Raw genomic sequence first — 15,013 nt, 5'->3', positions numbered from 1 at the left:
GTGCTGGCTGTAAAGAGAAGAGCCCACTTTCTTCTGTTTTGTTCTCTAACTTCAACATAGGGTGCTAACGTAAATGTGGCATGCAAGCTACATTGTAAAAGATCAAAAGGGTCAAGAAAAGATAGAAAAGCAACCTAATGGATCAATTTCAGAAGTGGAGGGCTTACCAAATCACCTTTTGCTTTTCTGTAACAAAGAAAAATTTATTGCTGTTGAACTCGTATTCATGTGGTCATCAAAGTTTCTTTGATTGAAAAGTTGGTCAATTTATCATGTTAGATGATGAAGTGTTACTATCTGAAGATAAAACTGGAGGAGTAAGACGACGCTGAGAAGAGTAAACAAATTTGCCCTTTCCAGCAGTTTTCTTCCGAATTAAGTATGCCAAAGATGCATCCCGTATGAGCAGGAGAAACAATAGTGCTGGTTGCTTTATTTTGACCTTGATGCCTCGTCCTTCCTAGGCTGGAAGATCTGTAAAAGAGAATGAATGTTACTCTAGCGTTTGAACAATTAAGAGTTGTTTTTTTTTTTTTGCTATTATTTTAAAGATGAACAAAAAATTTCATAAAGTAAAATTTGCCAGTGGTTAAAACCCCAAAGTAGTCTTCCCCCTTCCCAAAAAAGAAAAAAAAAAACCCCAAAACTGCATGCACTTTTAGCAACGTCCCTGTGCACCTCAAATGTCATAAATTTACATACCGCCCTTTTAGTGAAGTTCGTGTATTCTTACAGGTCGTCCTTTTAGCAGTGCACCTCAAATGTTGTATTAAATGGCAGATCACCGTTTTTATGCACCTCCAATGTCGTATATTTATATTTTTATAGATCGCTCACCAACATAATTCTCATATCGCATTGACATTAATAGCGAGATTAAAATACATAATCTTTTATGAAAAAGTGTTCCATCCTTAGACGTGGAGTTAAGATTATATTTTCCTATTGAAAGAAAGATATGATATTGTGTAGCTAGTTTTATCACTGTGCAATCTGGCAAGTTTTACAACAGGAAAGGACTTCATGGGTTGGGCATTTCTGAGACCAGAGATATGTAATATGAGAAACCCAACGTGAGGCCCAAATGCTATGCAGGGCTTAATGGATTGTACATTGGCTTCAATTCCAATGGGCTGCTGGAGTTTGCCGTAGTAATTTTGCCTTCTTCCAAAAGTTACATCTGAAAATGTTACTGCTTACTAAACCCGATTAATTCATTTGCTATAACTCAAGATTCTATGAACATTTTCCACATGATTTTGGTGGAAGTCGCTACTATAAGTAGCAAAATCTCTATTTTTAGGAGCATTTAAAAAGTTGGACTATCTTTGTAATTTGGAATAAAAATAGGATTATATATGTAAAAACCCCATCTTATATGAACCAAAGTGTTTGTACTGTGATCAATTTGTTAGAAATTATTTTCACATTTCTTTACTCTACCACTGGAGAATTGAAGCGACCTGTTCCTGCGAGCTAATCGAATGGGCTTGCCATTTCTTGGAAAACAACCTTCCGTCGTCCATTAGCAAGAAAACCCAAAGGATTTTCTTCCAAAAGTTTTTTTTTTCCTTCCCCCCACGCGATCAACACTTAAGGTTACGAGGGCAGCTAAGGAGAAGGAAGGGGTCCTTCACTCCTTCTTGATGAGAGATGTCCAGAGAGAAATGCTCTTTGACTTTCACAAAAAGCTGAAAGAATTTAAGTAAAATTCCAAAACTTTTAATCCTACAATTATAGCTTGCAAAAGAAGAGAGAAATGCTCATGGCTTCTCAATCACATGAAGATCATTAATTAGTAGAGTTCGTGCATGGCTGTAGCAGAAGATGAGCATATAATATTTGACAGGAAAAATTCCAATATTTGTAAAAGGGATTCAAACTTTCATTGTATTGAGCATTTCACTAATGCGTTTTTGTTTTTTGTAATGCAAGGCTTTCTTTTCTATTGTTTGGTATATAGTATCTAATTAGTTGATTTGTTATACGACAAGATTACTAAAATCGTTTTTAAATTTTATCTAGCAAGTCAATTATTAGTGTGTTCATGGATGGATAGAGTGAACTGGACCACAAATGAAGTATATTCAAATGGATCATTATCTTGCTTAATTCCAAAACAAATAGCTTTCTGATCATAACATGTTGTTTGTCAGGATTTACATTTTCATAATCAAAGAAAACGCAATAATTGCATAAAACAAAGTTTTATAAACGATAAGTTTCTTGCCAGATAGAACTACAGGTAGGTTCCTCCAAAAGAATCTCTGAATAATCTATGACTCCTCCGTATTGAGCCGCGTTATGCTCTACATCTTCTTCTCCAACTTGTTCATACCAGCAAGAGAGACCGTGATCACCAGGTGAAGAAGATGAAGAAGATGATGATGATATCTCCAGATCCATCCAACTGAAATCAAGATCTTGTGATGCTGAATTATCCTGATCACCATACGTATATTCCTCATCAATTGACATTAGTTGATCAAAAAGGCAATCCTGCAGCTGGTAACCATCGTCAACGTTTGAGCCATGATCATTCATCAAACCGGGGTTGATAGCTGCCTCTAGAGATTGGATCACACTGTTTAATCTGTCATCATCACAACATTCAAGTTGCACTGAATCCTCAAGAAAGGACATAAGAATTGTGTCATCCCTTTGTGGGATTTCAGGGATTAGGCGCTCTTCATTGTTGGTGCAGGACATGTTTTCTGGTACAATTGATGCCATATGGAACTAGAAATGATCTGATATGAAAGAATTGGAAATGAACACTGGAAAAAAGAAGTAAACAGTTTAAAATTAACTTCAGTTGTCAAAGTTTTTGAGAACATTTAGGCCCTATAAATAGGTGGATGGATCCCTTAAAGGCATATATCATGCGCATGTGCTACTAAAATCCTTGAGGGGCCAATAGGGATGCATTATTATGACATTAAGTAGCATCCTGCACCAGAAACAATGTGCCTTAATTTAATCTTTCTAGCTAGCCTAGTTGAGTATTATTGGAACATTGTTGCAGTTGCAGGTGGCCTAATAGACAAAGAAAATTAAAATATGAACCTGGTCCTTTTTGACACCGACAAGAAATATTTCTGCATTTCTTTATCGAAAGATGAAAAAAAAAATCCTAGTCCGTGTTTATTTAAAAAAAAAGAAGAAGAAGAAGACTTTGGACATTAAGTTCAGCACTAATTTGAGGTGATAGCACAAGTATCCGAAAGAAATCATATGATTTGATAGCTAAAACAAAACCGACCTCTTGTAACATAAGTAAGTGATGTGTGAGCACTACAGATTACTGAAGAAGCAGTTGATTATTAATGGGTTTCCAAGTAAGCAAGATTGGTAACAAGGCATGCAATAAGATAGACAGAATCTGCAAAGGTGGAATCATATGTTTAAACCAGCATTGAAGTTTCACCAATTCGACCACTTGGGGAAGGTGTTATGCAACTATACCACTTTTACGTTAATTATATTGGATCTAAAATTTAAGATTTTCTAAAGGAAGTACGGTTCAATAAAGTTCAAACTAAGTTATTAGCCCACTAGTATGTGTTGTTAATACCATAATTTAACATCAAGTGTGTAAAAGCCGATTAACAGGATTGAGTGCTGTGCCAAAGAAAAACAAAAAAAAAAAAAAAAAAAGATCTCATAATGGAGTAGGTTCTTGGAAAGTGCAAGACTTTGGTCCACATTGAACGATGGAGGATCGCCACTCATTTTTGCAGACACTTGACCCATACCATGCATTTTGGTGGGCAAACATGGTGATAGTGCCCACACGGGACAGAAAACACATTACCAGAAAAAGGACCTCTAAGATAATCCTGCGTATATCACGTTTTGGTTGGGCTTCATGAGATCTCATTATCTTGCTTTCTGGTTTCTGCTACAAGTGTCTTAATATTTAAACAACAAGGGAAGTGAATCATGAATTTGAATTTGTTGAAAGGCAAACAAAGTTTCATATTATTGCAGTTTTCTTTCCAATGTACCGAGAATATTCATGCAGGCAACAGGCTGTACCCATGAAGCAAGGCTGGACGTTTCTTGTTGTGACAATTGGTGTCTTTTTCAATATTCAATGGTACTCATCCTACCTTGCGACCAATACCAACCATTCTCGATGTTAATTATTGGAGATCGAGTGTGGATCAAGGTGGAGAGTTGGAATTCAGCCTAGATGCTTGAGTAGTTAAATCCAGTAAGCTAGAGTTTTTTTTTTTACCTAGGTATGCGAGTGCTAACATCCTCCCCTTTATTGTTTCAAAGATGAAAGAAAAACTGTTTTTTTCCAAAGTTTGAAGTTCGTTTTGCTAGCTAGAGAAAATCAGAAATGCTGAATTAGTTTTTAAATTGACCAAAAGCCCATTTTGTAGTTATTTTACTATTTAATTTTAATTCAAAAGTTTAAGTTGTTATCCTTCTTAGACATATTTGCTTTTTTTTTTTTCTTTTCTTTTGGTGGGGGGCCCAAACCAAAGGCATGCAGGTTTTCCATTTTGGATAAAAAAAAATAATTTCATTGAAATATATATATATATATCTAACTTGACATAGATGTATACAGATAATCAATCGAAACAAAGATCTAAAAATCAATGAATATAAAAGTTATATTGACTCAAAAAATATCTTACATCAAGATGAATCATTGCAACCTATAAATCGGTGCATGTTTTCTAACAGTCATTGCTACTAATCTTTTTTATGAATTAGTGTATTTAGTTCACTTGTTTAGGCTTTTTTTTTTAAAAAAAAAAAATTTGCTTTGTACACTTGTTTAGGTTTACTTAAACTTCCCCTTTTTAACTAGTTGAATAGGTATAACCAATTGAACGACAAGTAAAACGAAACAATTAGCCTTGGAAATTCCTCAACTAAATCATTTTTGAATCAGTACGTAACTAAAATTTCCACAGAAATATGAGCCTCACTTATGCATGTTAGAATGCTAAGTATTAATGTTGTGGCAAAAAATCCAAATTAGGTGTTCAAAAATGGCGGCTTATCAGAAAATAGATATGGCATTATTTAGTTAGTTGCTCGTGTCTTCTTTTCTTATTCTCTAGTTTAGTCAAACAATAATCTGCTTGTCAAACTAGCTAGTTCATTTGTAATTAATTTCTGGAGGCAGCTTTGGAAAAAACCTAATTTGCTCTGCCTTCAATTGCAGCATATGTGAAATACTTTGATAAAACTAGGGAGAAATATGTATAGTACCATTGGTCGATGCTGATGATAGGAAATTCTTTACTTTTTTTTTTTGGTACGATGACATTAATTACATATTAGTTAACTCAGCAAGTACATTGCAAATCAGTACAAATGCACCAAAGAGGCATTTGTTTCTTGCCACAAATTACCAGAAGAGTAACATTCATGGTCCTCAAAGGAAATTCCATTGAGATGCTGGAAATAATAAAGATCTTTCCCACTTCCAAATTGGGTTACAGCATCCATCTCATCTCCACAGGGATCCATGTACCAGCTGCTGGCCATAACATCACTTGGTGAGGAAGGCACCATATCCATCCAATCGAAATCTAAACCATGATCAGGTCTCAGCTTATCATGGCCTTCAAAATGTGCGTGATCATGATCATGATCAGATAAAACACTTGTCCAATTATTATTATCTTCAGATGATGACTTTTGATCATCATCGATCGTTTGCTGATCAATTTCAGCTTCCAGAGATCTCATCACGCTATATAACTTTTCACAGTCGCAATCATCAACTTGTGTATCGTCTAGCAACGACATGAGAAGGGCTTCATCATCTTGCGGGAGCTCGAAGTTGTCGAACTCATCATGGCCGTTGTTGCATGCCATTGTGAGATTTGATCAAGAAAAATATATATGACCCTCTTCCTAGAACTGAAACAATATATATATCAACTTGTCAAAGAAAAAGGTGCAAAATCAGAGGAAGATATCGCTTGGAAAATTGCAATGACTTCTCAACAAAAGCATGGCTTTATATAGGTGAACCCTCAAGCCCCAGCTAGCCAAATAACTAAAGGTAAAAAAAAAAAAAAAAAAACCTGGAAAACTAGTGTCATATTCCACAGCCCAGAAAAATTAGATTAAGAACGTGGGAGGCAGGTCGTGTGGCACATCCCCACGTGGTCACCTCTGATCATCAACTCGCCAATAAAGTAAGAAAATTTCCAGAAGCAATAATGAATTCTACAAAGCCCCAATCAAAAGGTAGGCTAAGTGGTTGAAATTTGACAATTATGTATGCAAACACAACGCTGAATGAAAGTCTCTTGATTATGATTTATCAGGATAAAAAGGAAATGTGGCCGGAGTAAAATGAACTAAACCAACTTTATAGTATATCTTTCACGATAATTGGTGGACCGACTAAACAATTTAAGATGGTCCCCCATTGTCACGAAAGCATACTAATCAGAAAATGCAATGAACCAACCAATCATGTGACCTTGGACACATAATCAAAGGGATGGACTACCACCACGGATGGCTTAGAAATGTAGGTAAATGTCTTTGTCTACCAACAAAAGGCTTTTCAGGTGCCAAAGATGCCGCTGTATTTGTCTATGGTCATTACAGAATAATGTGTTTATCAGAGAGTACAGCAAAGCAGACAATATCTAGGAGATTATGGTGGATCAGATACCAGGAAAGTTACGTGGGAGAAGAACTTATCCCCATATATCTTCAACTCCTAAATTATTAGTGCCGGCAAATAAATAAGAATTGAACCCTATATATGTTATTGATTCTGATAGCTTATTGGGGTTTCCTAATATCTGTAGGCACTTGTGAACTGTGATGTTTTACAATTAGCATGTTGTAGCCTTGGAGGATCGATCGAGTACTACACAATCATCAAAGCACAAACAAAAATAATATTCAGAATTAATTAGAAATTATTATGAGTGAAACAAAATTAAGAAAGTAATAATAGGTGCGCAGCTTAGTTAGTAAGAACATTAACTAACTAGGTGATTATAATTAAGGTTCTTGATTTAAGTCTTAACCTCTTTCTTTCTCATCTTTCAATTGTAAGGTTAGAGATTGATTTTGATGTCATGAAATTAATTTATTACACGTAAGTGATAAGTTCAGGTGGGGCTTGCTACAACTGAGTGCTACACGAGAATCTTGATTCGGGCAATTCACTGTCTGGAATGCAACTTCGAGCGTGAAATTTTTTTTGCCAAGTGCCAAAAAAGATGCTTAAAATTTGGTTTAAGAAAAACGAAAGTTGGTCCCTCGTGAGATAATGCATGGAGAACTTGATCAGAGGTCTTGTCATCTCCATTGTTGACCGCCCAACACAAGAATTGGTGCACATGTTGCCACCAAAATGTGTTGGGTGGAGTCTGATCACAATCACATCCTCCTAGTCCTGGCTATATATTAATTAGGTAGCTTCGCAATCGCAACACATTGGATGGTGAATGCACCTAATTAGATCCATGTGAGCTGATCCGTCATTGCATAAATCCTCGTGGCACCACCCACCTAAAACTAAAAGTTGCTGATTTATATCGGGTTATTGTAAGCCTGCTATTCCAAGAAGGAAAGATCAAGTTATTTGTGGCGATCTCGATTGGAAATATCATATAGAACTTAATACTTGTTTAGTGAAATTCATAATTGACTCGCACAATTTACTACAACATGCATTAGTTCAACACTAAAAACTTAAAGAGTACTTTTTTTTTTTTTCTTTTTGCTATGAAACTTACCGCTAGATTGGTGTCACATTCTACGACTTACAATATTGGCAAAAAAGAGAAAAAAATGTTATCACAAATTTTTTTTTCTAAAGCTTGATATTTGGTGTGAAATCTTGCCATTTATCAGAATTATGATCAAGTGACGAGGACAAGTTTTAGGTAGGGACAAAAAAGTTTGTGAAGCACATGCACCGTCTCCTGTTTAATTAGATGAACAAACATAGTTAAGAATCATGAATGTTACTAATAGAAAATAAAGGTTTTTTATTCCCCAAAAAAAAAAAAAAATTGGATTTAGCTCTACATATCACAAATCAAATAAAACTAAATAAAGAAAACTCCTCAAGTTTTTGCCTTTAGATTTATATCCACTTGGTGTAAGCCTGACATCTTTGTGCAAGAAAGATAATAAAATAGGGGAATTGGTAAAGAAAAACATGAAGGGAATTTGACTGAAATATTATGCTTAAACATGTGGGAAACCAAATTAAAAGATGAGGGAATACAAACGGTTTTTCAAAAATATGAGGGACTATTTCAGCAATTAGCTCCCATAATTTTATCAGACAACTTTGAGAAAATTTCAGCAAAAGAGGCTCAAATGTTTACTTTGACATTCTTCGGCTTTCAGGGCTGCCGCGAAAAAAGCTTCGAGTTTTGAACTCCAACGGTCCCCAAGGCTATGGAGTTTCCTCAATTCTTTGAGTCATGCTAGCAAACCGCACCTCCCCCCAGTTGTACAAAGCCCTCAAGAAACCTTCACTACAAATCTTTAGCACTTTGGTTTTTGCTACTCAAACCAACTTGTCAAAAACCAAAACTGAAACCAATAAGTTCCTCGTTTACTGCAACTCCCAGATAACGAAACATGGCCGAGACGGCAATATCAAAGAGGCCGAATCAGTTTTCAACCGAATGCCCACAAGAAATGTTGTTTCGTACACTGCAATGCTCACAGCTTATGCTCAAAATGGTCAGCTCAAGAGAGCTCGCGAACTATTCGATGAAATGCCTGAACGAACTATCGCATCGTGGAATGCGATGATCACAGCTTATACGAGAAGCAAAGGTGGTATCTTTGAAGGGTTTCGATTGTTTGTGAAAATGCCCGAGCGGAATGAGGTATCTTGTGCTGCTATGATCACGGGGTTTGTGAATTCAGGGAGGTTTGATGAGGCTGAAAAATTGTATAATGAGACACCATTAGAACTGCGAGACCCGTCTTGTTCGAATGTGTTGATAAATGGGTACTTGAAAATGGGGAGATTGGATGAGGCAACTCAGATTTTTGATAGTATGATGAAGAAGGATGTTGTATCCTGGAGCTCAATGGTGGATGGGTATTGTAAGAATGACAGAGTTGATGAGGCTAGAGAGTTTTTTGATGCAATATGGGAGAGGAACGAGGTTACCTGGAGTTCCATGATTAATGGCTATATGAAACTGGGACGTTTCAGAGACGGACTTGGATTGTTTTCTGAAATGCGAAGGGAAGATGCTGTGAGAATCGAACCTATATTAGTCACCACAATTTTTGAAGCTTGTGGGAGATTTGACAGATATACCGAAGGGTGTCAAGTTCACGGTCTAGTTTCACAGTTAGGATTTGAGTTTGATGTTTTTCTGGGAAACTCATTAATTACCATGTATTCTAGATTTCGTTGTATGGATGTGGCTCGAAGTGTGTTTGACATGATGTTAGAAAAAGATATAGTCTCTTGGAATTCTCTCATTTCTGGTTATATTCAAAATAAAGACCTTGAGGAGGCATATGGACTATTTGAGAAGGCACCTGAGAAAGACGTAGTTTCCTGGACAACCATGATTACTGGCTATTCTGAGGAAGGATTGACTGAAAAATGCATTGGGTTGTTCACAATGATGCCAGAGAAAGACGCTATTGCCTGGACTGCTCTTATTTCAGGGTTTGTTATTAATGGACAATATGAGGAAGCTATCTGTTCGTTCTTTCAGATGCTTCAGACTGCAGTGAGACCAAATCCTCTGACCTTAAGTAGTGCTCTTAGTGCTTCAGCTGGTTTGGCAACATTAAATCAGGGTACACAAATACATGCTCAGGTTATTAAGAGGAACATGGAGTCTGATTTATCCATTCAAAATACCCTTGTCTCATTTTATTCAAAATGTGGAAATGTAGATGATGCCTACCGGATCTTCAATTCCATTATGGCACCTAACATTGTTTCTTTCAATTCTATGATTTCTGGATTTGCCCAAAATGGTTTTGGAAAGGAAGCACTTAAGTTGTTTGAGAAGTCACAGAGCAGGGGCTACGAACCTACTGAAATTACCTTTCTCGGTGTTCTTTCAGCCTGTACGCATGTAGGACTCGTAGAAGAAGGAAGGAACTACTTTAGGTTGATGAAATCTCTATATAAGATTGAACCTGGACCTGATCATTATGCCTGCATGGTTGATCTCCTTGGAAGGTCAGGTTTGCTTGATGATGCTGTAACCTTCATCAATTCAATGCCATTTGTGCCCGACTCTGGGGTATGGGGTGCTCTTCTTGCTGCAAGCAGGACTCGCTTCCGCGTTGATCTCGCGATGCTTGCGGCCGAAAATATTTCTAAGCTGGAACCAAACAATGCAGCGCCGTATGTGGTCTTATCAGACATGTATTCTTTTGCAGGGAAGAAAAAAGATGAAGAAAGAGTTAGAACGGCCAAGAAATTGCAAGGAATAAAAAAAAGTCCTGGGTGTAGCTGGATTACTGTTAAGAACAAGGTTAATACATTCCTTTCGGGGGATCAGTCCCATGCCAGTTTTAAAGGAATCAAATGTATATTATGTTTGATCCTGGATGAGATGAAAGAATTACACTGGCTTGATCATGATTGGTTACCACCTTAGCAAAGTATTACAATTAACAAAATTGACAATCTTGTACGTTTTATGGAAGTCCTTTGGTTGGTTTTCCATGCTTCTATATTTAGACAACCAGGTTTTGAGTTTCATTCAAACGACGACTGAACTTCAAATTTTACGCTCTGAATGGTTGAGGAAAACCAAAGAAGTACGTCTACTTCAATGAAAAAAGAAATGAATATTGTGTGAAAGAAATAAGAAACAAAAAAGTAATATGATGGGACTCTTGTATTTCGATGAAGGGAAAAGAGCACTTGTGTTAGAGGCAAAGCTTCTATGATTATTCTACTAAAATTAGAGCAAAAGCACCAGAAAGAGGTTACTTGTTATAGAATTCTTGGTTCTGTACGATAACACCTTGAAGAAGATAAGAAAAAAATATTTAAGCTAAAAATATTTATGTCTGTATCTTAGTATTTCGAGCATAAAATTGTACGTTGATCACATGGCGAAGGGCATGTCATGGCGTGGAACTCTGTTAGTTACGCTAGACAGGAAGAGATGGAGATGCTATATATCGCTCGAGCTACTGCATTCATATTTTTGGTACATACATGGTAACTTATGAGCCTGGTGAATGTTTTGTTTTCGATATTGCTCGGGTTCATCTGCAATCAACGTAAATCACAAATAACCACACACCAATGAAACTTACCAACTGGACAAATTTGAGGAAATCAGAAACAAACAGCACTGCAGCCTCTTCTATGATCCTCTCATGTGTATGTAGAGCTAGAAAGATAACAGCGCCAGGCTTTGATTTTATTGATTAATCACCACCACCCCCACATCCACCACAACCGCCACAACCACCTCCGCATCCACTACAACCACCACCACCACAACCGCCACCATCACTACCACCGCCATCTCCGCCTCCTGTCTCGCTATCACCACCATCTCCGACCACGGCTTCTGCTGCACTAGTGGCAGCTGCAACTGCTGCTGTTGCTCCCAGAACAACCATTCCCCCATCTCTTATTGCACTACATTGACCCTTCTCAACATCGTCATACGAAGGCCGCCGAGGAGCACTCGTCCCAGCATGTGATGTAGCCGGAAGCCGCTTCCTTTTCCGTCCAATTTCCCATGAACAAAGCAATATCAGAATTCCAGCGAACCAAGAGCCCCAGACAATGAGAATTATGGCATTAGAATTCATTTTCCTTCATGATATGACTTCGGCTACGAGTCTGACGATCTTTTCATCCACTTTTTATAGCATTTTCGTGAGCTGAGTTTTCAATATAATACTCACCCTGTATAATGCAAGGAGGTTTACATTAACTTTCGTCTAGGTAATGGCCCTGACACTGACAGATGCTCGAAGTTGTTTAATATTAGACTTTTGTTGTACGTCGTTGACTTTCATTAGTTTCTCTTCATTCTTGTCCCATTTACTCAATTTAATATAGTACAAAACTTTTTATTCGTTGAGGACTAGTTCAAAGATTAGCGCAAAAGAAGAAAAGATTGGCAGTTTTCATATTAATCTAGAAGGACTCCTTGCCTGTTGGGTTTAATAATTTCTATTTGGAAGATATCATTCGGCATTGTAATATATTTTTTTCTGCCAACAAAAATGCCTCAATCATGTTTATCCCACATCAATCTGATAATTATCGTTAATTTGTGAGTTTGTGAGAAGATTATTTTGGCTGGCCTAGCCATTGGTATGAGGTAGACTTGATTATAACTATATATAAGTAATCAAATTGTCATTTCACATGCAGTCATATGAAAAGTGGAATTTTGCGGTTCTATATCATAATTCATATGCATTGCTGATTTTCTGTTTTCTGTTTGACATTAGATGACAATTTCAACTCATGGAAAAAGGTTCATTGGACAAATTTTGTTACAACTTGAAAATGATTTAGACATATGGTAGAAAAATTATCAACTATCTTCCACTAGCATAAATACAGCAGCAAATTACTGGATCGCAAATGTTCACAAAGATGATGAACACAATTCATAGAAGAGTACGTACGGTTCAAGACAAGGGTCTTTTACAAGTGAAGCTACAGATAGACTTTGCAATTTGCATGCGTGGGTTGTGTACATTTCAACCTCAGCCACCACAGCCCCCTCCTCCGCAGCCTCCCCCACAACCACCACCACCACCACAACCACCCCCACCGCCATCTCCGCCTCCTGTGCCACTATCACCTCCACCTCCGCAACCACCTCCGTCCGTGGCTTCTGCTGCAATAGTGGCAGCTGCAACTGCTGCTGTTGCTCCCAAAATAGCCATTCCCCCATCTCTCATGGCACCAGTTTTAGCAGTTTGACCCTTCTCAACATCATAATCCGAAGGTGGCCGTGGAGCACTCGGCCTAGCCTGTGATGTCGCAGGCAGCTGCTTCTTTTTACGTCCAATACTGCATAAACAACATAAGGTTAGAATTCCAGCAGCTACAGAGCCCAAAACAATAAGAACTATGGCATAAGTTTTCATCTTGCTTCAAAATATGACTTCAGGCACGAGCCTTGCAATCTTTTGATCCACTTTTTATAGCAATTTGGTGAGGTGAACTAATGGTTGAATTTTCAATATAATACTCATAATGTATAATGCAAGGAAGTTTACAATTTTTGTTTAGGAATGACCTTGAAATATGCTGGAAGTTCTGTTAGTATCAGACTTTTGTTATACGTCGTGGACTTCATTAATTTCTCCTTCATTCTTGAGCTATTAAAACACTAGACAATATTTTTGTTGGTTGAGGACTTTTTGAAAAGCTAGCGTAGAAGAAGAAAATATTGGGCGATTTTCATATTGAGTCCGAATGGAAATTAATAACGATTTAAAATGTATGTGGCTAGGATACCTTGCTTGTCGGGTTAAACAATTAATTACCATTTAGAAGATATCATTTGCCAATGTAATATATTTTTCCGCCAACTTAAATTCCTAAATCATGTTTATTCGGCGTCAAACCTGCTAATTAATCCAACACTAAAATTAATGTCAGGCCTTGTCAACGTTGAGTATCTTTTAGGCTTCCAACCAATTTGTTAAAATTAGTGGCATTAACAAATTTACCACCACCATCTTTAACTAACTTCAACTTCTCTTCAATTGGGGTCAACATGGGTTTGGCATATTTCTTCTGTGTAATAAATATGCCGTCATTTGTTTGAGAAACCTCAATGCCAAGAAATTATGACATTAATCCCAAGTCATCATTTTAAAATGACTAATCATGAAATCTCCCTGAATTCAGAAATCACTCTAGAATTATTGGCGGTAAAAATCAGATCATCCACATATGAGCATACAATAAGAATATCACCACTAGGATCGAATTTGATATACAAAGTATGCTCATATGGACATCTATCAAAACTGTTTCCAATAAAGTAAGAGTCGATACGAGTATATCAAGTTCGAGAAGTTGGCTTCAAATCATATAAAACCTTCTTTAACCTGTAGACTTTATTTTCTTGACCTTTCTTCATATAACCTGTAGGTTGCTCAACATATACTTTCTCTTCAAGAATTTCATTCAAGAAAATAGATTTCACATCCATTTGATAAATCTTTCAAGAATTATTGGCAGCAATAGATATAATCATATGAACAGCATCAAGTCTGACAATTGAAGCAAAAATTTCAAAATAATCAATACCTGTCTTTTGCTTGTATCCTTTAACCACCGATCTTACTTTGTAACGATGTACCTCTCTAGTTTGCTTGTACTTGATCTTGTAGACCCACTTGACACCAATTAATTTCTTTCCATATGGAAGTGTAGTCAGCTCCCGTGCCTTATTTTTTTTTTCAATTGTATGCATTTCCTCATCCATTGTTTGATTCTAATGATCATTTTTTATGACCTCCTCAAAGGTAATAGGATCACAATTTACAAATAAAATAAAGTTTACAATATTTTCATCAGATAATTCATTATCATTAACAAAAGATCTAAAAGACTCATTCAAATCAACAAACATATTTTTGTTACCACACATATGGTTACCGCAGTCAAAATCAAATTTTTTTTTATTTTCTTCCACTCTTGAGTTAGCGAATAAAATAGTTTCATTCTTTTCATCATTATTCTCTGCCATATTAGCATGCCTGTCTTTATTATCAGAAGGGAAAATCGTTCAAAACGTCCCTCACATTTTACAATATGACTTTTTTTGTCCCTCATTTTTAAAAGTGTAATTTTATGTCCCTTACAAATTCACATTGACCAAATTTGGTCCCTACCTAGGTTTCCGACTAGTTTTTGGCCTGAATCCACCACGTGACTTGCATGTGATCATTTTTTAAGGGTAAAATTGTCAAATCAAATTTTTACATAATCTGATTCATAGTCCCTTACATTTCACAAAATGAATTTTTTCGTCCCTAACATTTTATAAAATGAGTTGTTTCGTTC

The 15,013-nt window shown here is 36.7% G+C and overlaps 2 protein-coding genes across 2 annotated transcripts; one reads left to right on the top strand and one right to left on the bottom strand.

Annotated features, from left to right (window-relative positions):
• The first annotated feature begins 8,306 nt into the window (after nucleotides 1–8,306).
• Nucleotides 8,307–10,670, top strand: LOC113690095 (pentatricopeptide repeat-containing protein At1g53600, mitochondrial-like). Its single transcript, XM_027207912.2, has one exon. It carries the CDS (start codon nucleotides 8,439–8,441, stop codon nucleotides 10,602–10,604), a length of 2,166 nt encoding a protein of 721 aa, XP_027063713.1. The 5' UTR covers nucleotides 8,307–8,438; the 3' UTR covers nucleotides 10,605–10,670.
• A 690-nt stretch (nucleotides 10,671–11,360) lies between these two features.
• LOC113689571 (uncharacterized) lies at nucleotides 11,361–11,785 on the bottom strand. The gene has a single exon (XM_027207331.2). It carries the CDS (start codon nucleotides 11,779–11,781, stop codon nucleotides 11,389–11,391), a length of 393 nt encoding a protein of 130 aa, XP_027063132.1. The 5' UTR covers nucleotides 11,782–11,785; the 3' UTR covers nucleotides 11,361–11,388.
• Nucleotides 11,786–15,013: the final 3,228 nt, after the last annotated feature.

Source organism: Coffea arabica, chromosome 5e (genome assembly GCF_036785885.1).
Source record: "Coffea arabica cultivar ET-39 chromosome 5e, Coffea Arabica ET-39 HiFi, whole genome shotgun sequence".
NCBI classification, from domain to species: Eukaryota; Viridiplantae; Streptophyta; class Magnoliopsida; order Gentianales; family Rubiaceae; genus Coffea; species Coffea arabica.
The sequence above is the reverse complement of the archived record's forward strand: the minus strand, read 5'-3'. Positions and strand labels throughout refer to the sequence as shown.

Bases quoted from the DNA above. Each gene is read 5' to 3' on its own strand.
- LOC113689571 (XM_027207331.2), bottom strand. From the start codon at position 11,781: ATGAATTCTAATGCCATAATTCTCATTGTCTGGGGCTCTTGGTTCGCT.
- LOC113690095 (XM_027207912.2), top strand. From the start codon at position 8,439: ATGCTAGCAAACCGCACCTCCCCCCAGTTGTACAAAGCCCTCAAGAAA.